The sequence below is a fragment of the Rana temporaria genome, chromosome 12 (genome assembly GCF_905171775.1).
Source record: "Rana temporaria chromosome 12, aRanTem1.1, whole genome shotgun sequence".
In the NCBI taxonomy this organism is placed as follows: domain Eukaryota; kingdom Metazoa; phylum Chordata; class Amphibia; order Anura; family Ranidae; genus Rana; species Rana temporaria.
In genome coordinates this window covers 63,927,703-63,953,831 of record NC_053500.1, presented here as the reverse complement: position 1 = coordinate 63,953,831, position 26,129 = coordinate 63,927,703, and the positions used below count along the sequence as shown (strand labels likewise).

The 26,129-nt window shown below is 44.7% G+C and overlaps 1 protein-coding gene across 2 annotated transcripts; it reads right to left on the bottom strand.

The window, feature by feature from the left end:
- Positions 1-3,137: 3,137 nt before the first annotated feature.
- MIF4GD (MIF4G domain containing) lies at positions 3,138-25,632 on the bottom strand. 2 transcript variants are annotated; one of them, XM_040331622.1, is made up of 7 exons: positions 25,526-25,632; positions 25,220-25,347; positions 15,032-15,140; positions 14,812-14,921; positions 9,934-10,089; positions 7,311-7,403; positions 3,138-5,734 (listed from the first exon to the last, which is right to left on the bottom strand). In XM_040331622.1, the coding sequence occupies exons 3-7, from the start codon at positions 15,099-15,101 to the stop codon at positions 5,507-5,509; spliced, it is 657 nt and encodes a 218-aa protein (XP_040187556.1). In that variant the 5' UTR covers positions 15,102-15,140; positions 25,220-25,347; positions 25,526-25,632; the 3' UTR covers positions 3,138-5,506. The 2 variants fall into 2 exon arrangements, with proteins under 2 accessions (XP_040187556.1, XP_040187555.1); XM_040331621.1 differs by lacking the exon at positions 25,220-25,347 and having other exon boundaries at positions 25,526-25,631.
- Between the last annotated feature and the right edge of the window lie 497 nt (positions 25,633-26,129).

The following is a 26,129-nucleotide window of genomic DNA, read 5'->3' as shown; positions in this document are numbered from 1 at the left end:
GGATAAGTTCACCTTTTGTAACATGTTAAATGGACCGCCCCCTGATTCTGCAATCTGACAGCTAGCGGGGATCTTCTTCCCTCCCCCAGCTGTGACAATTGTTAAAAAACATGACCAAGCGGGTCTCCCCCTGCATCACTCATTCAGTGTTCTGTGAATGGAAAAGTACAAGGTCCGCACCTTTGCAGCTGTTAGCTTGTGGTTTTGAATGAACAACCATTGAAGCTGTGGTAGTTCATTCTCTCTTCCTGTCAAATTGTATCTGTTTGTCCATATGAGATGTACAGATCTGCAGGAGACCTGTATGCAATGCTTTTGAGGCTCCAGAAATAAAAAATAGTAGAGATCCGACTTTGGAGGCAACTTCCATTGAAATCTATGGGTACAAGTCGCCTTGAAGTAGTACAGGAACCTTTTCTGAAGTCAGACGGCTCCCATTCACTTCAATGGGATTTCTTATGTCCAGCAACTTAAAGTCTGACGAGTCGGATCCCAAGTCGCTGTAGTGTGAACCGGCACTTAACCACTTAAGCCACCGGACCAAAATGCAGCTAAAAGACCAGGCCAGGTTTTACGATTCGGCACTGCGTCGCTTTAACAGACAATTGCGCGGTCGTGTGACGTGGCTCCCAAACAAAATTGACATCCTTTTTTTTTCCCCACAAATAGAGCTTTCTTTTGGTGGTATTTGATCACCTCTGCGGTTTTTATTTTTTGCGCTATAAACAAAAATAGAGCGACAGTTTTGAAAAAATGCAATATTTTTTACTTTTTTCTATAATAAATATCCCCCAAAAATATATAAAAAAACTTTTTTTTTTCCTCAGTTTAGGCCGATACGTATTCTTCTACCTCTTTTTGGAGAAAAAAAATCGCAATAAGCGTTTATCAGTTGGTTTGTGCAAAATTTATAGCGTTTACAAAATAGGGGATAGTTTTATTGCATTTTTTACTACTAATGGTGGTGATCAGCGTTTTTTTTTTCGTGACTGCGACATTACGGTGGACACTTGGGACAATTTTGACACATTTTTGGGACCATTGTCATTTTCACAGCAAAAAATGCATTTAAATTGCATTGTTTATTGTGAAAATGACAGTTGCAGTTTACCACAGGGGGCGCTGAAGGAGTTATGTTTCACCTAGTGTGTGTTTACAACTGTAGGGGGGTGTCCTTGTTCTCCACTTTGGGAACAAATCTGGCCCATATTTTTGCCTGAAATCAGACCTGAAACAGAGCCAAAGACACACAGAGGACCCTTGTGCAATCCGCTCCACGGCTGCCCCGGATATATGTGAACTGGCTCCATAGAGAGCCAGTCACAATCTACTGTCATGCGAAAAAACCCTCATCTAATTTGCATTAGTGTGAACCCAGCCTCAAGGTGTTTTAACCACTAGAGACCCGGGCCATTGACAAATGACAGCCACACGGTGTCTCTAGAGGGCCAGCCGCGTCACACAGGTGCTGATGCGCATGCCTGGTGGCCACAATGTCAGCCAGGTACCCGCAATTGGCAGTCACAGAGCCAGGGACGTGGATCTCTGTGTGTAAACAGATCCACATCCTGTCACAGAGAGGAGACCGATGGTGTGTCCCTTGTACATAGGGACAACCATCGGTCCCCTCCCCCCCACAGTAAGAATCACCTAGCAGGGCACACATTTAACACCTTCCTCGCCCCCTGGTGTTAACCCCTTCCCTGCCAGTCACGTTTATACAGTAATCAGTGCAGTTTTATAGCACTGTTCGCTGTATAAATGTGAATGGTCCCAAAAGTGTGTCCGCCAAAATTTTGTAGTTCTGACAAAAATCGCAGATCGCCGCCATTACCAGTAAAAAAAAAAAAGTCAAATCTATCCCCTAATTTGTAGACGCTATAACTTTTGCGCAAACCAATCAGTAAACGCTTATTGCGATTTTTTTTTTTTACCAAAAATATGTAGAAGAATACGTATCGGCCTAAACTGAGAACATTGTTGTTGTTTTTTTTTATTGTATATTTATTATAGCAAAAAGTAAAAAATGTTTTTTTAATTGTCAGTCTTTTTTTGTTTATAGCGCAAAAAATAAAAACCGCAGAGATAATCAAATACCAGCAAAAGAAAGCTCTATTTGTGGGGAAAAAAAGGACGTCAATTTTGTTTGGGAGCCACGTTGCACGACTGCGCAATTGTCATTCAAATCGTGACAGCGCTGAAAGCTGAAATTTCGCCTGGGCAGGAAGGGGGTATATGTGCCCAGTAAGCAAGTGGTTAAACCACCTGTCAATCTTATTAGCCATCAATCTAAGCTCTCTTCACTTACATTGCCAACAATCCCTTACCACTGGAATGCCTGAAAGGTAAAACATTCACCTGTCATCCCCACATGTGACAGCGTTCTCCAAGCTTTGCATTATAGGAGGCAGGATCCCTTACCTGAAGAACTAGCTGGTTTGGCTACAGAACCGGTGATCTGCCGTGCTGGTTCCAGCTATCGTCGAAGTTCCAGCGCATGTGCAAACTGATGTGCTGAGATGGTTCCAGCTATCGGGAAAGTTCCTTCAAGGACTGCGCAGGCGCAAACTTGCTGACGGAAATCCCCGAACCGCGGCCGGCATCCAGGGCGACGTGGATTTCGAGGTAAGTGGCCAGTCGGCCTCACGTCCTCGCTGCCCTCGGACGGCTCGCTCGGCCTCCTGGCTCTTTTTTTAACATCCTCCAATCCACGGGGATGTTAAAGAATGAGCCTTGATGCTGGGCGAGGTTCAGGGATTTCCGTCGGGAAGTTTGCGCCTGCGCAGTCAGTGAAGGAACTTCCCCGTTAGGGGAACATTGAGGACAAGTCACCGGCATTAAGGAAGCCCAGATACCTTAAAGGAAACCTTTACCAAAAACAGACACTTTGCTGAAAATACTAGTTGTCATTTCTGGCTTCCATACTTTCTTTATATTCAGCATGCAAAAATCAGAACTCTCAATGCTGATAATGGTTCTCGGTAAGTGATTCTAATTACTGAATTAATTAGGTCAGTAAAGCAGCCAGGCAACTAGTATTTTCAGACAGAGGTCACAAGTTGCTTTTAATATGCCTGCTACACACAGCTTGACACATTTAAAATGGTTGTAAACCCTTAGGCTCCATGCATACAAACTTTTTTTTTTTTTTTTTTTAAGGTAAACAATAAAAGCTGGAAAAACCGCTGGTAATAGCTTTTTGTAGTAGCGTTTCAGCAGCCATTTGAGTGTTAGCTTTTTTTTTTTTTTTTTGCAGTAAAAGGGAAAAAAGCTTTATAAAAAATGCTATTTGTAGCATTTAGGCACGTTTCCCCCGGAAAAACCCTCAAAGAAACATGACTTTTTCTTGCTCCTAGATGCTGAAGCTCAAAAAACACCAATAGCCTAAAGTAGTGTGCACATACAAAATGTAGCTTCTAGGAGAAGAAAAAAATGCTAGTGTGCATGGAGCCTAACCCAGCGAAGTGACTGGCCTCAGATGATGCACAGAGATGAAATGAATCCTCCTACATAACTTGTACCCTTTTATCTGTAGCCCTCTCTCCTCTACAGCCTCCTAAAACACACAAATCAAAGGCAATTTCTCAGCTCCTGCAAGCAGGGATCTGATGTTGCACACTCAGGAAAAGAAACACTCCCCTCTACAAACTCTCATAGAGAAACATGAACAGCTGAGGCTGTCAACCACCTGCTGTGTGCTGGGGGAGGCTATGTCCAGATAACCTGTCAGAAATGATTTATACAGACAGAAATTACACAAGGTGCTTTGAATTGGGGCTGGTGCACACTACAGAGGGATATGCTCTGTTAATTTTCGAGGTTTACAACCACTTTAAAGAAACCTTTACAAAGCATAGGTTTTCTTTCTTTTTGGTACATCCAAGAATTCAAGCTAACATGCACAACTAAACAACAACCAGTCAGTTATATAAAAGCACATGCCACAAAATAAAGTACCCATGTGAGAAGTCTCAGACCAAAGCTGCTATTATCCAACTTCTGGGCTGCATACTAGGGCCAAGGAGAGGACATAATGAAGCTAAATAGTATCAGCTTCAAACTACCAAATTAATAGGGCATGGGACCTAGCATGGTAGCCTCTAGCTGAAGCTTCCCATGCTGGCATTTTACTTTATGGCAGATTTCATGTGGATTTATTCCACTGATACAATTTCATTTTATTTACACCAAAAATGTTTTGCTTGTATTTTCATAAAATGACCAGCACAGAAATGAACAAATCTGTTATCATCCTGGTCTCTCTTTTACAATAGGCTGCCTAGTATAGGTTGGGCTGAACTGTTTAGACTGCACCACCACTGAAGACCAGTTCTGTGTCATCTGGGATCTGGTCTCGTGTCATGCAGGTTCCCAGCGCCAAGACACAGAGATTGACTCTACACTTCCACTGTAGAATAGAGGTGGACACCATAGAGGTCATTAGCAGCCATGCAACTTGACTCATACGTACCCACCTATCATTGTAGATTATACTAGGACTCAAAAAACCAAGCAATGTCTGCTGGGCAGCACCATACCTATTGCTATGAAACGCAGCTTTGCAGTAAAATAAAAAGTTATGTTGTGTTCGAAAGGCAATACTACCTGCCACGACACAGGTGTGGAAAACAGTTGGCATATCCCCTCCCAATCACCTGGTAACCACTGCAGACAAAGTGATCCGCCACAGTCAGCAGTTAAGACCATATGATGGGGAGGAGTAAATGAAAATAGGTGGTTGATGCATGGTTTTACTGCCCCCCCCCCCCTTTAACACAATGCAACAGGGGGTGGGGCTGTACACATGCCACGCCTGTGCCGCTTTGCTTCGTGGTAAAAATGATACCCCTTGTCATGGGTCAAATCACTTTTCAGAGAGGCAGCCAGGGCTGCTGCTGGTGTAAAGGAACCATTAAAGTAGATTGACAACAGGTGCAATAGGACTGTGTTGGGCAGACATTCCAGTGCAGTCCTATAGCAAAATGCCTTGTTCCCTACCTGGCTGGTTCAGACCACCTCGCAGCAACCAATACAACTTAATGAAATGTCATGTGCGACATTTCAATAAAGTTTGTTTACAAAAAAAGTGAACAGTGCAGTGTGCCACAATCAACATCGGCACTGCAGTCATCCCACCGCACACCAGTGACTATGTTGTAACACAGCAGCAGGTGTCAACAGACCCTTAGGGGTTTATTTACTGAAGCTGGAGAGTGCAAAATCAGGCTCACTTTTACATAGAAACCAATCAGCTTCCAGGGTTTTATTGCCAAATCTATTTGAACAAGCTGAGGTTAGAAACTGATGCAGAAGTGAGCCCGATTTTTCAAGCTCCAGTAAATAAAACCCTTAAAGTCAAACATTACTGCAAGGGACTGAGCACCTATCAGGAAAGTGTTTGTGCTTAATCTAGAATATAATTATTGCAGAGTGTACTGGCTCCCCTGGCAGGAAACACGTTAACCTAAATAATGGTCCTTTTCTTAAAATCAACTTCAAGTCCACGTCAATCGGCCATCTCACTGTAGTAATACTTGTGTGCGGCGTCTGTCATTTTCCAGCCGGCTGCCCGATACTCAATCATCTCAAGCAAGAGAAGCTGAGCCAATGATCCCAGTCCATTCTGAAGTAGGAAACTATCCCTTACGATAGAAAAAAGCTCATCCATTCTCTGTGCATTCATCTTCTCCAACTGTTCCCCAACACGGTGCAACTGCAGAACTAGACAGTCCACCTGTAATCAAAGCAAAGGTACAATATTGAAAACCAGCCCAGCAATCTTTTATTAGAAACAACAGCTCCCAGCTGGGGTAGGCTGGAAACTGTTCTGTCAGTAGAGAAGTCACACAAGATACAGTTATATGTTTCTATATGGCAAACAATAATGAATAAGGAATAACATGATGTTACCCTCTTAGCTTAAAGGAGATGTTTGGGGGTCGCAAAAAAACAAACATGTATACTCATCAGTGTGATGCCACATCTGTCCCACGTTGGCTCTAAGACCCAGAACTGAGAGATCACATGACCACAGATCGATCGGTTCTTGATTTGCTCAGAGTGTAGACCATTGACTGTCAGTCACCGCTCTGCTTCTCCAACGCCTACTGGACCATCGGACAGGGAAGGGGGTGGGCACAGCTGGCTCCGGTTCTCAGTCACAGGCTGAGAGGTGGGCCGTTTTTGAATCAGAAAGCTGGGTTCCAGAGCTTGGAGAGGTTCCACCATGTCAGCTGAAGTGGGCAATGACCCGCTGTTGGCTGATTCTGGGTCACAGGAGAGCAAAAGTATGTGCACTTTTGTGACCTACGAAAAAGGTATAGCGAACAAAAACTTTTCCCACTCTTCTCTTTTAATGCAAATTCCTGATTGGGACAGATGGGAAAAAAGTACTTACCAATTTCCCTGCCAGTTCTGCATTACTGAAGCTCTCTAGCTTACAGCAAACTTGTACTGAGAGGAATATAGGGCTGTGACTGTCAAATTACATCTAAGAATGCCAGATGCCCAATTGTCTCTGGCCTTATTACTCATCTGGAACAAGCAGGCAGGTTAGAAAGTCTGAACTCTTGGTCTGCATACTTGCTGTGGGTTCCTCAAAGCATAGGAAATATAACCAGCATTGTGAATGGAAGAGCAGAACCTTAAAGAATGAAACACCTTTGCAATAGTGTCGCTTGCACTAATGCATGCATTATACCAAGCACATTATGTACAGTAGCACACTTCAGTGTTCTTCATTTTGAATGACACCCCAAAGCACTAAGGCAATGCAGCTCCAACGCACATGCATTTCAGCACACCCGTACCAAGTGTTCCGTTACACTACGATAGAAAAAAATGCTGTATATCCATTTTCGGTGCATTCCTGTATATTGACAGCCCATTCAATTTGATACAAGAAACGGAGAGGTGTGAATCGAGTATAAATGGCTACATCTGGGAGGTATTTTTGACAGCCAGCGGGGCCCACTGTAGCAACATGGATAGCAGAATCTTAGATTTTTTTATTTGTTAAACGGGTTGTAAAGCTTTGTGTTTTTTCCTATTTTTTTTTAAATAACTAACATGTTATATGTTTGTACCTCAGCGGTGTGCCCCCTCGGAGACCCGCTTTCCAAGGGGGCACTTGAGTGGGCGCGCTCCCAAGTCCTGCTGCTGTGTCCATTGACACAGACAGCAGGACTCGGCCCGCATCTAGTGCAGAAGGTTTTTCACTTTAATGCATAGAATGCATTGAGGTGAAAAACCTTGAGGGCTTACAACCCCTTTAAGCCCACAGGCTGAAGGAAAATAATCTATTTCTGTACCTCTTCCTCTCTCTGCAGACTCTCAGGCTGTGCCAGCTCGAAAAGGCAGTCATACACAGGATTGACCAAGGCCAACATCGGCATATTATTCACCTAAAAGGGAGACAGATAAAGTAATTTGAACTTTAATATTTTTTTTTAGACCTTGAAAATATTGAAATAAAGATAGTATAACTCAGGAAGTGTGCATTTTATTGAAGTGCCTGATACATGCTTTTCTTTATGACCAGTTTCCTCCCTAAGGTGATATTAGGGTTTCAATGAAAATTTGAACAAAGATTCCTCCTGCAGTAACATGGAAGAGACCTTTATACCCAGAATACTACATTGAACCTGTCCTAGTCATTTTTACATTGGCATACTGAACATCTGATCTTTCAGGTGGTACACAAAAAACCAAGCTCATTGTAAACTTAGAAAGAATATCTAAAGCCCAAACTTTGATTTTCCCCATTTTTTATAGAGTAGGGAATTGTTAAAACCCCCATTAGTTTAATTGTGCCATTGGTGTCCCGATTTCACTTCAATTCTTGTCCTATAGAGCCAAAAGGAAGTGAGAAGAAATGGCTCCAGAGTGAGGTAAATCCTCTTCAGACAGCTGCCACAGAAACCAGTTTCCCCATTTGAAGACATTCCCTCTATTCCTATTTCCGAGTCTCCCCTTTCTTCAGCCCCAGTGTCATCAGGAAATAGGAGGAAATCTCCCCAAACTGAATAGAATTGCCATCCAAGGGAGTTGTTTCAGGAACAGGTGTCCCCACTGGAAGATTTTACCCTCACCTCACCTAAAATTTTGGATATTCAATTACTTTCTGTCTAGGCGACAATGGTTGCAAGGAACAGTAGCAGTGACAATCTTCTCAGTAGGGCCACAGATAGCAATAAAAACCTAGCAATGGTTTAAGCCTTTCCCACTTAATCTAAGGGGAAAAAAGAAGGATAACATAACATACTATGTCTCTATTGCAATAATGGATTTTTAGCTTCCTCCTCCCAAGCGTCACAAAAGCAGAAAACAATTCTGGCATCGGTGGGGTGCCAGGACACAAGAACTTTCATGTTACCTCATCCCACCCAGGCCAATCATGGTCAAAGATCCTGAACACAGAATGAAGCAGAGGTCACATCAATGGAGGAAAGATGAGCATAGCTCCGCATTAAGACACACTTTAACCCTATGTGTCAGTTATCCAAAAACGTTAGGCAACTCCCTATACAACAGCATACAGATCCTCAGTGCCAGACCCAGAAGTCCTTATTTTTATTTATAATCAGACAGGATAAAGAGGGGAAGAAGCTTTTTAACCCCCTTTGTCCACAATCTGTGTGATATATATATATATATATACACACACACACCGTTCCTCAGTACAGCTGATATCTGTCAAAACACGGCTGCAGTTGACAGGTTTAAATCTCACTAATAGCCTCATGAGATACACAGAGATTAAACAAATCCTCCTACATAGGATTTACTTGTTTATCTGCAGTCTTTTCTTCCCTACACCGCTTCAAAAGGGCAGATCCTGATAAAAATATTTTTTCATCTATCAGGAACAGCGAGGAGGGGTGGATAAACTGCAGTCACAGTGTGTGAGAGCTGATTGGAGGAAAGGAAAACACACCCCTTCACACAGCATTAGAACTGTGTTCTGAATAGACAATCTCCGTTTTGAGCGCTCCCCCCCCCCTCCCCACACCATCTTATGTTGTGTCAGAAAAACTTCTCAGAAGTGACTCATGCTGATAACAGAGGAACAAAGCACCAGAGAGAAACACTCTTTGGAGAGAGATAAGTAAAACACTACAGACATATGTGCTTCGCTCAAATTCCATGACTGAGGTTTACAACCACTTGAAGCCGGCCCATAGAAAGATCAAAATTCAACTGGTTCAGCAGGAACTGGCTGGATCCATCTATGGGCAGGCTGGTTGTACTGAAGTATTGATCCACTTCCGTACAACCAGCCTGTTTTGAATACAACAGAACAGCGGGATAGATTTACTGATACTTGGGTGCAAATGGAGGTAAAAACTCTCAGGCAGGGCACAGCAAGTTTTTTTGGATGACAGAACCTGTTAAAGGCGATTCAATTTTTTTTTTAATAATAAGGTAGAGACATTAAACCATGGGTCTTCAAACTATGGCCCTCCAGTTGTTCAGGAACTACAATTCCCATCATGCCTAGTCATGTCTGTGAATGTCAGTGTGTTACAATGCCTCATGGGATGTGTAGTTCTACAACAGCTGGAGGGCCGTAGTTTGAGGATCCCTGCATTAAACGAATAGTATAGTGAGAAAGGACAGATGCCAAACCAGGAGTAGAAAGATGTAATGAATTAAACTATATGTCCCACATCTGGAGATTACATTTTTAAAGCTCCTGCCACCTGTCTATGGGCCTAGAATTACTTACTCGACTCATAGCTGTCTATGGGAATTTCACCAACATACAGGAGGGTGCAGAGGAACATGCAGGGGTTCACAAGTTCTGGACAATGCAAGATGCAGATCCCTGCATCAAAATGTAAGCAATATGTGCCTAAATTACACAGTTCTAACCCACATTGGTCAACCTTCAAATCCATTAAACTATACAGCAGATACACTCCTCAAACTTACCCTCAGATAGTCAAAGACATTGCAGATAAAGCTGACATAGCACACCCACTCTTGCACGGACCGGGCTCTCATCTCCTCTCGATTCCGATATTCACTCTGCAGTCTGTTTAAGAGTGCACTGCGGAAGACACTTCGGCCTGTTTGTTTGCTCTCTGCCTGAGGGAAGGAAAGGCACAAAGCTACATTTACAGGTTTAATAAAATCATATATTATAAGGGGCACCATCATTTCTATTAATGTTCATTATATTATCAGCATAATCAAGAACAAGAAGAAAGTAATTGTACAGCAAGTATTCACATTTTAGAGACATGGCACACTATCAATCCTGTCCCTGGTGATAATTTGCAGTAACAGGATCACTACACATACAGAGAAATACCCATTTCCACATGTTGCTCCCTTGCTGGTTAGATGTGCAAGGTATCACCTTGTTAGCGCTTGCCCGGTCTCTGAAGACTCACTTTGTTAAGTAGGCCGATTGGACTCTACCTTAATAAATGAACGATGGGCACCTTTTTAAAACTCCTACTACCATTAGCACCTAAGCCACATTCTTACTTCTAAGTGCACTGCCTCCTGGGTTCAGCCTAGTGACTTTTCCTGCTTTGCCCATTGTGGGTAGCTCAGATGAGCTCCAATGTAGAGAGTCAACATAGAGGATTCCTGTAGTCAGCATCTTAAGACCCCTTTCACACTGAGGGCGTTTTGCAGACGCTATAGCGTTAAAAATAGCGCCTGCAATCCGCCCTTAAACTGCTCTATTCACTCCAGTGTGAAAGCCTGAGCGGTGCACTGGCAGGGCGTCAAAAAAAGGCCTTTTTTGGAGCGCATTAGCAGCAGTAAACTCACTGCTGCCAATGCGCTCCTGTCCATTGAAATCAATGGGCAGCGCCGCGGTACCGTCGGCAATACGCCGCTGTATCGGCACATTACGGGCGATATTAACCCTTTCTTGGCCATTAGCGGGGGGTTAAAAGTGCCCCGCTAGCGGCCGAACTGCGACGTTTTGCTGCTATGGGCGTCGGCAGTGTGAAAAGGGCTTACAAACAGCCTAACACCTGCAGGATCTGGTTGAATTTCATCAGTTTTCAGCACTGGAAAATGTTTGTCTTTTGAGGACTAGGTTGATCAACTTAATTCCTTGCTAACTGGAGAACCATTATCCTCGGCGCTATTGTCTGACCTTTCAGAACAGGTGGTTCCTTTTCATTGGAGGATCCCAGCCTATGCAGGTCTCTTGAGCACCATCTAGGTGCTGCTGTGCCTTCACCAGAGTGGTGCTAGTATTACATTAGGGGGCTGTAGACTGGTTCCTGTGCTGGACTAGAACACGAGCCTTGGCCTCGTTCTGCTAATCTGCTAGCTTCTGGACATAAAGGAGATGTTCACGCACCTAAGTGCATGCCTTATATCCTTCATGGCAGGTGGAGGTCATCACTGGAGGGCCCTGGCTCTCCCTGGACTGTTAGCAGGCAGTACACACTAGTATCCTCTGACCTCTATCTTAACACATAGTCGTTATCTGTCAGCCTGGGCATATCTCTTTACCCTTACACAAAATGCACTAAATATACCAAGAATAATATATTTTTTTAAAACATACATAAGGTTTTGCGACGCATTAAATTATTTTTTAAAATTACAATTTAGATATAGACAAAGTTCTAGTCAGTCTCCACTTTATGCAACGTTTAGGAGATATTCCAGCAAGTCACCAGTGCATGAGCTCTGAAGGAATGGCATACCCGTGCTGTTCCTTCAGAACTCGGTGCCACAGTCGTGACTCTTGCGCGCATGCTTGGGAGTAATGACCTTGCAGCTCAGGCTTTTAAGCAGCCGCAGCCTGCAGAACCTGAAGGAAGACTGGGTGAAGATGGAAGCCTCTGAAGTGACGACAGTGCGCCGCGAGAGGGCTTTGTTTCAAGGTAAGTCTTTCATAATGTGCTAGTATGCAGTGCATATTATGATATTGCCTTGCAGGGGAAAACTTTAATTTTTTTAAGAGTTTACAACCACTTTAAAACAAGACATTACTAACTAAAAGCTACTATTTTAAGCCCTGGTTCACATTGCAGTGATTTGGCATGTCACCATCCAAATCCGATTCCCAGAAGTAGTTTCTGTACTACTTTGGGTGACTTCAGGGTACGATTTCAAGACATCTGTGCAGAAACCCGCACATATGTCTCTGAAATCTCCCCCGAAGTTGGGACCAACATGCAGGAATAAAATCGTGCTTTATTTAGTCTTTTTTGTTTTAGCTAGCCACAGCTGCAACAAAATCTAAATCATATGAGAGAAATATAGGGATTCCAGACTAACATCGGTTTCTAAAAATCTAACTGACTGTACTCCTGATCCAATGGTTTCAGTACTTTCTGCTTCTGACCCAAACTAGTATGTTGATGAGGTCTCACTTCACTCGCTGCATACCTGTTCTGGATTAAAAGCAGCCAGGCAACTTGGCTTTCTAGAAGCAGACATTTAAAGTGTTACTAAACCCAGCACCCTAGCATGCAGTATATCAGGTCTCCCACAGTACACAGAACATGGAAATGCAAATATTTTAGTAAACATAAACTGCTAAATACCTTTTCTCATCAGCAGTATATAGCAGTCTTGTGACTTCTATCAGTGTCCGGCCAAGCACTGGTTAAAGCTTGTAGGAGGAGTTTTCATTCTCCTCCGACTGTCTTATGAGGTTGCATGACTCCTGGCCCTCTGTGCCCCCAAGGCTTTGTTCTATCAGGAGATAGACTGGGGACAGTGGAAGAAAGAGGGGGGTCAGAAAAGACAGGATCAAACAGCCTTTTTACACAATGTGCAGGATTAACCACTTAGGTTCCACAGTGAGTATAACAAGCATGCTTTACTGCATACAGTATACAGACTAATGTTACTGGTGTGGGTTTAGTAACACTTTAAGCTTACTTATTTCCCCAGGCTGGGTGATCTTGAAAGAAGAGCAATGACTTTGCATGATTACTGAGGATTGTCATTCAACACACAATTTTTTAGAGATGAAGAGGCACTGAGAAGGTCAGCTCCAGATTAAAGGTGATTTATTTTTCTTTTAATAGAGCCCAGAAAGACTTGGGCTCTACATTGAACCTCTCTCTAGCTCCATATTTGTGACATTCCACTGCCTCCACAGACTTTTTTTTTTTTTTATGCAAAACTTCCTCTATTTTCCACTATGTTTCTTCTAGCCGGCTGAGTGATGTCATGGATCATGAATTTGTGATTATTAATTTTTTATCTGGAATGCGGATCATCAGTGTGGATCATTTGCTGGGACGCTGTTACTTTTATAAATAGAGACAATCTATTTTTATAAAATATTTCGCCCTAGACATTTTCATTTTTATATTACTATGTCCCCCTGATAGGGAAAAGGCTTGCATACACAAAGCAAATGGCAATCAACCTTTAGACCTGTTTCATATTTGCTTCTTTTCATTTACATATTAATAGCTAATAAATTAGCCCCTCTGTGACATTAAATAAGCACTTGACTTTTACCCCCTTCATGACCAGCAAATTTTGTTGCTACTCAGCACTGCACTACTTTAACTGACAGTTGCGCAGTCATGCAACACTGTACGCAAATGAAATTCATATCAAGTTTTTCCACACAAATTGGAGCTTTCTTTTGGAGGCATTTGGTCACCTCTGGGATATTTTTTTCAATACAAGCTAAAAAAAAGATCGAAAATTTTGAAAAACAAAAACAATATTTTCTACTTCTGTTATAAAACATATTTAATAAAAAAAAAAAGAAATTTAGACCAAAATCTATTCTGCTACATGTCTTCGGTAAAAAAAAAATCCCAATACGTGTATTTTTATTGATTTGTACAAAGATTTTGGTGTCTGCAGACTGTATATACAAAGAAAAAGTGTATTGTGGGCCTATAATACACATCCCGGCGCCTCTAATGGACAGAGAATGCACAATAGTCAATAACAGATATCTTTGAATGACATGAAAATCTGTGTATCACAGTAAAAAGTTAATTAACAATTTTGTCCCACGTGGTGTCTTCTAAGGAACTCGGGTGGAAGGTGCTTGCTATCTGTTTTCTTCCTATTTGGACACTATGGACTTTTCCCTATCATACTGATACACTCTTCCATTGTGCAGTGTAGAAGTGGTTCCTTTTTGGGATTTACGCTAGAACATACCACTATTAGCGCTGTTTGTGATTTTTACTATTTTGACAATTTAATGTTCTTATAGTGTGTAATCTCTTTTTATAAGACTGTATATACACTGGCATTTTTGCAGCTGTGACGCTATACTAGTAACAGCTGTGATCAGCGACTTATAGTGGGACTGTAATAGGGTGGCGGCCAATCCGGCGTTGGCTGATACTGGCTGGGAGGTATACTAACTCACTGACATCAGTAGTGACACTAATACGGTGCTTATACTGTACACTGTCATTGTACTAATGACACTGGCTGGGAATGGGTTAATATCTAGGAACAATCAAAGGGTGTGCCTAACAATGTGTGCTGCTTTTACTTTACTATTTGTCTGGTGTTTTTTTCTTCCCGCTTTGCAGGGAAAAGAAACAGCCAGATCGCTGTTCACAGTACAGAGCTCTGTGTGCGATTGGCCACAGTGAATCAGCTGACTTCAGCCAAAATCTTGGCTGAAATCTTGAAATCAGTTGCCAAACTCGGGCATGCACATGCATACGCCCCAAACCCCGAAGAAAGGTTGCGATGTGCAGGCACAGTACATGTGCAGTACAACTACTGAGGGTAGGTGGCAAGCGGTTCAACAAATACAAACCGTGCAGTAATAACCAGATTTTCCTATCATATATATATATATATACACTAATAATAGACTCCAAATCTGATTACCTGAATAATAGTGTAACACATTTTCCCTGCTTCTTTGCTAAACGTAGCATCTCGCAGTGACTGCTCCACAATTACATTGGCCACCTTCTCCAGATCTACACTTGCTGGATCTGTTAAAAAGTCATAATAATTCATCACAATGGGTACAAGTATAGCAATGCATGGTAGGAGGACATTAGTGATAACATTACTAAATAGCAGGGAATCCATGCCTCCCTACCTTTCAAGGCTGTCTTAAGGAGATTCTGTGTGTCTGCATCAAAGGCCTGGATTTTGTACTCTTCCCCCATATTCCTGATGCCAGTCACCACAGTAATAAAATACAGTCCCTAAAAAACAAAAATACAATATCATATTAGAGGTCTTGCTACACTGGTATTGTATATCAGCCATATTTAAAGGACATGTTCACCTTTCATAACATTTTACTAAATCAGCACTAAACCTCTTTTAACCGCTTGTCGACCAGCCGATGCAAGTTATACAATCTGTGGGCGAGCGCCGATTGGTCAGTGGCGGAGCCAATCAGCCGGGGCTGGAGGATTCGATGTCTGCCCACGATTGTTCCCAGCAGACACCAAACGGGGATCGGCCAAAGTAAACAAGGCAGATCTCTGTTCTGTCCCAGGCAGGCAGCCCATACAGTTAGTAAACACAACCAGGGAACCCTTTGATCGCCCCGGATGTTAACCCTTTCCCTGCCGGTGCCATTAGTACAATGTCAGTGCATATTTTTAGCACTGATCACTGTAATGATGTCACTGGTTCCCCAAAAAAATTCTAAAATGTCAGTTAGGTGTCCGATTTGTCTGCAGCAATATCGCAGATCACGCCATTACTAGTAAAAAAATTAAAAAGTTTGCTGTGTGAGGCCCCTTTCACACTAGCAGAGTCCGCCAGCGGATCCACCTGATCAGCAGGGAATCTGTCCGCTGATCCCCGCTGAGCAGGTAGATGACAGTGTCCACACCGATATGCAGCGTGGACACAGCCCGCTGTTCTCTATGGGGCGGTTAGATGGAAATGGACCACCTGTCTGTTTCCATCCGACTGTCATCCAATACGATTACCCAGACAGATGGGGAATGGATCCCCCATTAGTCTGTTTTTAGTGGGCTCGGATGTCGGCAGGTGTCAACGGACACATCCACTGACATCCGCACCTCCATAGAGAGCACTGGATGGCCTGATTAGGTCTGCCTGAAAAATGGACAGCTGGACCCGATCAATCTGTGTGAAAGGGGACTTATGGGTAGGGGTCAAGTCCTGGGGAAATAAGTGTGGGAACTCCCACCCAAGATCCGATATGAAGGCGGGGGAAGAAACATAGTGGGCAGCTGTGCTGGCAAGCGCTGCTCACTAGTACAGCATCGCGGAGGGGAGAGGGAGGGGGGAGAGCCCGCGGCTGCAGTGGTGTTACTAGGGTTGGTGTCACCCCCCTCCACCTCCACCTCCCTCAGTACAGACTCCACCTGAGCCCCCTCCATTAGTACAGACCCCCCAGGACAAGCCACCCCCCTCCATTAAGACAGATCCCCCCACAAACCTCCCCCCTCCATTAGTACAGACACCCCCCTCCATTGGTACAGAACCCCCCCACAAACCACCCCCCTCCATTAGTACAGACAATCCCCCACAAACCTCCCCTCTCCGTTAGTACAGACACCCCCAGGACAAACACCCCCCTCCATTAGTACAGAACTCCCACAAACCACCACCCCCCCCCCCCCCATAAGTACATACCAGCCCCCTCCATTATCACAGACCACCCCCCCTCCTCCATTAGCACAGACCACCCCCCACCCCTCCATTAGCACAGACCCCCCACAAACAGAGGCGTATCTAGTGAAAATGGCGCCTATGGCAAGCACTGAAACTGCGCCCCTGTCAAAACATTTGAAACCCATCTTTCAGATACTGCAGACAAGACATGGTTAGAGGCTGTGCACATGGTAGTTTCCTCCTCTGTCCCCCTTCATATTACCATACCTTTCCACATCAGTCAGTGTCCGCCTTCTGTTCTGTCACTGTGTCCCGTTCACCTCTCCAATCAGGCACTGTGCAAATCAGTGTACCATCCTCCTCTGGCTTCACCCCCAGTAATGTCCTCCTGTGGCCTGTGCCTCCTACAGATAATATGGCTGAAATTGCAATCACATTCGGACTAAACTCACACAGGACTTTTTTTTTTGGTCCGCACCAGCATCAGGATTGCATGAGTGTTCACACCTATGCGATCCGATTTATGTCCGAACTGACAGTTCGCAGTGCGATATGCGATCTGAAATGGGGGTGTCATTACCATTGTATTGACACTCCCCAGCAGCTCATATATGGCAGTGTGAACTGCCATGCGAGTTGGGTGTGATGTGGGAACCCGCAGTGGATTCGCAGGGTTCCCGCATCGCACCTGTGTGAACCCGGACAGTAAGTGAAAGTGGTGATCTGTGAGTGCAGGGCTACTCAAGGCTGAAAAAAACCTGGGGAGGGGAACATTTAACTGATCCTGACTCTTTATACATTTGTCCCAGCCAGCAATGCATGTCAACTTCTGGCTGAATAGGACCTGCAGCAGTCTGAACATCCAGCCTGCTGGTTGAATAAGAAAAAATTAATAGTGTGTACCCAATTCAGTTAAATGTCAGCTTTAATGTCTCCCCACACCAGGGATGGTGGGAGGGGCCTTGGCACAGAGCAAAGCATTCACCAAGTGCCTTACAAACAGACAGACGGCAGCAGAGTGTAGGGAATGGTGTCAATAATGGAGGCGCTCAGCTTTAGTACTTACCTTTTTACTTTGATCTGGACGATGACAGGTTCTCTTTACTGACATATCCCTAGGTGCCTGATCCTCTCAGATCTCCTGTAGGGGGCCCTGGAGCCCACACACTGGACAGATCTTCAGAGAGATAAAATATCTGCAATGAGAGATCCCACTAATGCATACAGAGAGCTGAGGGGGAAACCAGCCTGACACATCATTACCCCCCCACCAGCACAGCATGTAGTACACAGGAAGTGATCTCCTCAGCACTGTACATTGTTATTGTGCCATCACTAACATCAGGGCTGCAGACACACAAACTTTGTCAGAAAGCAGCTGACATGCTGGGACCTGTAGTCCCTCCTCTCACCTCACATTCACCTGATGCCTATGCCAGAAAGAACGTAGGGGGAGGGTGGGGCTTAGATACAACTTGCTAGAGGGGAGGGGCCTCTGTGCTCTGTGTAAGGGAGGACTGGGGAAGTGTTATGGGATGTGATAAGGAGTGCACGTGAGCCGGCTCTTTCATTACACTGGTTGTTTGACAGAGGGGGTGGGTCTGGGTAGCAGTTCCGCCCATACCCGACATCACAATTTGGATCTGACAGGTGAAGTCTTTAATTGGAGCTGCACAGTGCACTGCACATCCAGCCAGCTTGCTCTCCAATCCCTGGATGTGCTGGATGTTCACACTGCTGCAGGTCCTATTCAGCCACAATTATGCAGGAAAAGCCTTGCTGCACAGCTACTCAGGAGCACCCCCTTTATATGGCCCCCATGGCACTTGCCATAGGTGCCATACCCTGGATACGCCACTGCCCACAAACCACGCCCCCCCCCTCCATTAGCACAGACCACCCCCTCCATAAGTACAGAAGTACCCCCATAAACCACCCCCCCCTCCATTAGCACAGACCACCCCCACAGTGCAGACAAAGATGCAGAGAGAAAACCAGAATAATCATATCTCCAAACACATACAGAGAGAGGGCTCTTCTACTGGGAAATCACAGAACTAATAGATAAATAGTGGAGTGCCAGAAATTACATCTGATGTAATTATACAGTGCAGTATAGTAGGTACACTCAGAGTGCTAGCTTGGTGTAAGGGTTGTCAGCTAACTGCTTTAGAAGAGCAATTATACTCACTTCTCAGATGGCACATGTCTCCTACCTTCCATCAGCTTCAGCACTGCAGCCTCCATCAGAGGCATTCAACAGCATTGAATTCGTTCCCCATCATGTGCTGTGGCTTGCTCCTCTAGACTTGGGCAAGAAACGGACATGGAGAGTAGGAGGGAGGGGAGCACTCTGGCGCTTGAGTGCCCCCACTGCTGTGGCGCCTGGGTGAACTGCACCTGTACAGGAACGGGCTTGGGAGGATCGGCTGCTCGAGTCCTGCAAAGGGAACGATGTTCCTGCTGTAAAATAAGTGCAGGGACGTCGTTCCCATGCGTTCCCGCAGGACTCGAGCCCTGCTTATAGGGAACATTTAGAAGCGGTAACTTGAAAAATGAAGCCGTGTCTGAAATTCCTCTAGAACATCTCCTCACACTTCCTGGGGTGCGAGTGTGCCTGTTCCTCATAGCTGTAGATGTGAGATCCCAGGCACTGCTGCCTCTGACTGCCCGTCTCTCCAGGTATGGGGCACATGTGACAGTGTTCCCACAGAGGAAGAAGAGATGATAGATAGAGTATCAGGGGGCTTTTCACACAAACTAAATGGGTAAAATGTGGAGAATACTGTCTGGGGACAGCTGCATTTCAAGTAATTGAAGGGGACAAATTGCGCCCGCTCGTGGAATGGCGTAAAAATTTTACCCTTAAAAATCTCCATAGGCGACGTTTAAAAAATTCTACAGGTTGCATCTTTTGAGCTACAGAGGAGGTCTAGGGCTAGAATTATTGCTCTCGCTTTAACGATCGCAGTGATACCTTACTTGGGCGCTTTAAAAAATTATTTTTTTTGTTTTCTTATTTATTTTATTAATTTTTACACTGGGAAAAAAATGGATCACTTTTATTCCCATTACAAGGAATGTAAACATCCCTTGTAATAGAAAAAAGCAAGACAGGTCCTCTTAAATATGAGATCTGAGGTCAAAAACACCTCAGATCTCATATTTAGACTCAAAATGCAAAAAAAAAAAAAAAAGACAAGAAAATATTGCTTTAACCACTAAGGACCGCCTCCTGCACATATACGTCAGCAGAATGGCACAAGCAAGTACAGGTATGTCCTCTTTAAGTGCCCAGCCGGTCTGAAGCTCCGTGACCGCGGGACCCGCGGACCCGAACGCCGCTGGAGTGCCGCGATCGGTCCCCGGAGCTGAAGAACGGGGAGAGCTGTGTGTAAACACAGCTTCCCCGTTCTTCACTGTGGCGCTGTCATTGATCGTGTGTTCCCTTATATAGCGAACCACAATCAATGACATCACAGCCACACCCCCTACAGTTAGAAACACAGATGATGTCATACATAACCCCTTCAGCGCCCCCTAGATGATTAAATCCCAAACTGAAATTGTCATTTTCACAGTAAACAATGCATTTTAAATGCATTTTTTGCTGTGAAAATGACAATGGTCCCAAAAATGTGTCAAAATTGTCCGAAGTGTCCACCATAATGTCGCAGTCACGAAAAAAAAAAAACGCTGATCGCCGCCATTAGTAGTAAAAAAACATTTTTTTCGAAAAATGCAATAAAACTATCCCCTATTTTGTAATTGCTATATATTTTGCGCAAACCAACCGATAAATGCTTATTGCGATTTTTTTTTACCAAAAATAGGTATAAGAATACGTATCGGCCTAAAGTGAGGAAAAAAATGTTTTTTTTTATAGATTTTTGGGGGATATTTATTATAGCAAAAAGTAAAAAATATTGATTTTTTTTCAAAATTGTCGCTCTATTTTTGTTTATAGCGCAAAAAATTAAAACCGCAGAGGTGTTTGGGAGCCACCTCACACGACCGCGCAATTGTCAGTTAAAGCGACGCAGTGCCTAATCGCAAAAACTGTCCGGGTCCTTTAGCTGCCTAAAGGTCCGGGTCTTAAGTGATTAAGAAGCATGGGCAGAAGTGATGTTTTGACGTCACTTCCGCCCTGCTATGCTATGTGGACGGGTGGTGGCCATCTTGCCCTCACTCGTATCCCAGCCGAGCAGGGGACAGGACCCGATCGCCTCCGCCGCTACCGACTGCTCCGGTAAGCGGCGGGAGGAGGGGGCCCTCTCCCGCTGCCGATAACGGTGATCTTGTGGCAAATACGCCACGGAGACCACCGTAATCGTTTACAGGACCGCTCAAGGAAAAGATGGATATTTCAGTTGTGGCAGCAGCTGCTGCCGTTACCGAGATATCCATCTTTAAAAACAGGACATATATAGTCGTGAGCGGGTCCTTAAGTGGTTTATTAATATCATGAATTTAAATAAATATTAATTTATTGTTGGCCATTATCGGCACCTGTGGCGCAAGAAAAGCTCATTAAAAGTGCACCCTTTTCAATTCTATGTACAGTGGGTATGGAAAGTATTCAGACCCCTTACATTTTTCACTCTGTTATATTGCAGCCATTTGCTAAAATCATTTAAAGCGGAGGTTCGCCGGTAAAATGCTGTTTTTACCCTTAGATGGATGCTCATTAAGTCTAGGGGAATCGGCTAGTTGTTTTAAAATCCGAGCATTACTTACCGTTGTAGAGGGCGATCTTCTCCGCCGCTTCCGGGTATGGGCTGCGGGACTGGGCGTTCCTTCTTGATTGACAGTCTTCCGACAGGCTTCCGATGGTCGCATCCATCCCGTCACGATTTTCCGAAAGTAGCCGAACGTCGGTGCGCAGGCGCAGTATAGAGCCGCACCGACGTTCGGCTTCTTTCAGCTACTCGTGACGCGATGGATGCGACCGTCGGAAGCCTGTCGGAAGACTGTCAATCAAGAAGGAACGCCCACTCCCGAAGACCCATACCCGGAAGTGGCGGAGAAGATCGCCCTCTACAACGGTAAGTAATGCTCGGATTCTAAAACAACTAGCCGATTCCCCTAGACTAAATGAGCATACATCTAAGGGTAAAAGAGCAAAAACAGCATTTATGGGTGAACTCCCGCTTTAAGTTCATTTTTTCCTCATTAATGTACACACAGCACCCCATATTGACAGAAAAACACAGAATTGTTGACATTTTTGCAGATTTATTAAAAAATAAAAACTGAAATATCACATGTTCCTAAGTATTCAGACCCTTTGCTCAGTATTTAGTAGAAGCCCCCTTTAAATCTAATACAGCCTCGAGTCTTTTTGGGAAAGATGAAACAAGTTTTTCACACCTGGATTTGGGGATCCTCTGCCATTCCTCCTTGCAGATCCTCTCCAGTTCTGTCAGGTTGGATAGTAAACGTTGGTGGACGGCCATTTTTAGGTCTCTCCAGAGACTCTCAATTGGGTTTAAGTCAGGGCTCTGGCTGGGCCATTCAAGAACAGTCACAGAGTTGTTGTGAAGCCACATCTTTGTTATTTTAGCTGTGCGCTTAGGGTCATTGTCTTGTTGGAAGGTAAACCTTCGGCCCAGTCTGAGGTCCTGGGAGAAGGTTTTCGTCCAGGATATCCCTGTATTTGGCTGCATTCATCCTTCCCTTGATTGCAACCAGTCGTCCTGTCCCTGCAGCTGAAAAACACCCCCACAGCATGATGCTGCCACCACCATGCTTCACTGTTGGGACTGTATTGGACAGGTGATGAGCAGTGCCTGGTTTTCTCCACACATACCGCTTAGAATTAATTAGTTATATCTTGGTCTCATCTAATGTCCCCCCCCCCCCAATAACCCCCAATGTCCCTCCTGACCTCCTAATGTTCCTCCTGTCCCCCTACTTATCCCCATTGTTCCTCCTGTCCTCTCAATGTTCCTCCTGTCCCCCAATTATCCCCAATGTACCTCCTGTCCCCCAATTATCCCCAATGTTCCTCATGTCCCTCCTGGCCCCCTAATGTTCCTTCTGTCCCCCACTTATCCCCAATGTCCCTCAACATTCCTCCTGCCTCCCCCCACCACTTATCCTAAATGTCCCTCCTGTCCTCTCAATGTTCCTCCTGGCCCCCCACTTATCCTCAATGTCCCTCCTGTCCTTTCAATGTTCCTCCTGGCTCCCCAATGTTCCTTCTGTCCCCCCCCAATATTCCACCTGTCCTCCCACTTATTTTCAATGTTCCTCCTGTTCCCCACGTATACCCATTATCCCACTTATCCTAAATGTCCACCTTCTCCCCCCACTTATACCAAATGTCCTCCCTCTCCTCCCACTTATTCCCAATGCCCCTCCTTTACTCTCACTTATCCCAAATGTTCCTCTCCCCCTCCCCCCTTATCCCCACTGTCCCACCTGTCTCAGACATATACCCAAAGGAAGGGAGGTTAGGGGGCACAAATTACTTGCCTTGCCGCGGGTGCTGACAACCCACACTACGCCACTGTCTCCGCCTCCTCCTCCGCCCTGTCTCCCGCTCCACCACCGCCCCATCTCCGCCTCCCCAGTCCCTCCAGCCAGCGATGCCGGCTTTTTTGCATGCCACCGACTGTGCATAGTGGCAGAGATTGCTGGCAGCTTATTGGGCATTTTTGTATCCCCCCATCCAGCAGGCTGCGTCCTGTGGCTTGTCTGAATAAAGTGTGTGCTGCTATTTTACAGTTATGGTTAAAAAAAAAAAAAAAAAGAAGAAAAGAAGAAGAAGCAAAGTACTGATACTAAACACAGGAGATCCGCCCACAGAGGGATGGTACCACTATAGCCCAATACAAAGGGAGGTACCAGAGCTGGGCCAGATAGGAAGGTAGGAGTACAGATGTGAGGAATTTTTAGGCGCAATCCTGATCCCTGCACTGTATACGTAGCGCAATCCTGACCCATGCACTGTATAGGTAGCGCACTCCTGATCCATGCACTGTATACGTAGCGCAATCCTGACCCATGCACTGTATATGTAGCGTAATCCTGACCCCTGCACTGTATACGTAGCGCAATCTTGACCCATGCACTGTATATGTAGCGTAATCCTGACCCCTGCACTGTATACGTAGCGCAATCTTGACCCATGCACTGTATACGTAGCGCACCCGACCCTTTAAGGGTAACCATACTGCTGATGTGACCCCCAGTGAATTTGAGTTTGCCACCCCTGGTGTAGAACTATCTCAAGGATGATCAGAAGAAATGGACAGCACCTGAGTTAAATATGAGTGTCACAGCAAAGGGTCTGAATACATAGGAATATGTGATATTTCAGTTTTTCTTTTTTAATAAATCTGTAAAAATGTCACCAATTCTGTGTTTTTCTGTCAATATGGGGTGCTGCGTGTACATTAATGAGGGAAAAAATGAACTTAAACAATTTTAGCAAATGGCTGCAATCTAACAAAGAGTGAAAAATTTAAGGTGGTCTAAATACTTTCCGTACCCACTGTATGTCTTCACACTGGTCCATGGCGCTTCCTTTGTGGTGTTAAAAATCTTGCTTGCTGCATTTTTGGGTACCTCCCATGGAAACGCATTTAAAACCCAGCAAGAACGCATCAATAACACACCGCTGTTGTGTTTATGTAGTTTTTAAATCACGTGACCCATGAAAAACACACCATAAGCACAGTAAGCCCCCGTTTACACCTGTGCAACTTGTCATGTGATTGGATTGTATGCGTTTTCTATGCCATTATCGGCACCTTTTTTTTCTATTGGCAAACCGTCGATAACCCTATTTTCAGCAGCAGAAATTTCAGTGCATCACTAGTTCTGACATCTTTCTAACAGAACCAGCATGAACTGTGTCAGCAGTTTGAGTTCCAATAGCTCTATTGGATTGGACTACAAGTCCTGTAGAAGGAGCTTATGTCTCCGAGCGCGTAGCCTGGTGTTTCGAGTCCTGTTCCTCCTACGTAGCTGTCCTTGGTTCCGCTTCCGGTGACGTCATCGTCTGCATTCCACGCCGATTTCCTGGTGGCCACAGGACATACACCTCCGCTCTCCTGCCGACACGTGGTTCCAGATGCACCCGAGACCGGACCGCGCATCAGCAGATATTGATGAGCCTGTTTTTATTTGTGTTTGTAAGTGCATAACTTTTAAACAATTAAATTGTATCTGATATATTGCACTTTGATGGCGCTTCCTGTTTTGTTCTTTTGGATTGGACTACAAGGGCCAGCTTTCCATCAATGAACGTTACCACCTGTGGCTGGCATGCCTTCTTTGGCCCATTTTTGGTAGATCCTGACCACCGCAGGCCTGGAACATCCCACAGGAGCTGCAGTTTCCCGAGTTGTTCTGATCCAGTCATCTATCCATTACAATTTAGTCCTCGTCAGACTCGCCCATTTTTTCTGCTGTAACTTTAGGGGGCAACATGTTCACTTGCTGCCTAATATAAACTCATTGGCCACTTTATTAGGTACACCTGTTCAATTGCTTGGTAAGTGTGTCTCACCCACCTTCAGATGCCATTGTAAGGAGATAATTATTATAATACAAAATGTATACAGCGCCGACAGTTTACGCAGCGCTTTACAACATGAGGGCAGACAGTACAAATACAGGAGGAATCAGAGGGCTTTGCTCCTTAGAGCTTACACTCTATCAATGTTCTTCTCTTTACCTGTGACTAGTGATAATGTTATGGCTGATCGGTGTATTTCGGATTATCGAAGGAGGAAGACACAGGAGATGGAGGACTTCTCTGAAAACTCTTTTCCTGAATCCCAGTTTATTTAGGCTGAGAAGGTCCTGTATGAGGAGAGCGGTGATAGAGTTCTATGAGGGCCCATACTCTATAAGAACCCCCCATGCTACAAGTATCCCCCTCCTCTCCTCCAGCCCTCTTCATAACCGAGCACCCCGGCACCGTGTACACCGCCCCTTCCCTCATGCAGCGCGGCCTCCCCGGACCCCTGTGTCCTCTCACCTCTCACTCCCGCCTCATATTTCCCCCGGGCCGCTCTATGTGAGCTCCTCAGCTCAGGCTAGGCCGCGGCTGGACGTGGAGCAGGCCGCAACTTGTGTGCGGACACAGCGCCACCTACTGGCCACCTACAGGTATCGCGGCGTCACCTGTGAGGGAAGACAACAATGTACACAGAGATGTCTGACTGAAACCTACACCATGGGGGGCTGCCATATCCATACAGCCTGACATCCCCCCTCCAATATCAACCTCTTATTTATGACACTTCACTCCTACATGTAAAAGTTTATTTATTTTTTGCTAGAAAATTTAGCAGAGATCCTATAGAATAAAATGATGGGTGTTGCACTTTTTTTATTTTACACAGTATTTGCGCAGTTTAAAACAAAAAAAACACTTTCGTGAATAAAAAATAACAAAACATTAAAGTAAGCTTATTTTTTTTGTATAAATGTGAAAGACGATGTTACGCAGATTAAATAGATACCTAGCATGTCACACTTTACAATCGCGTCTGCAGGTGGAATGGGGGAAACTACGGTGCTTAAAATTCTTCATAGGCAACGCTTTAAATCCCTTAAGGCCTAGTACACACGAGAGGATT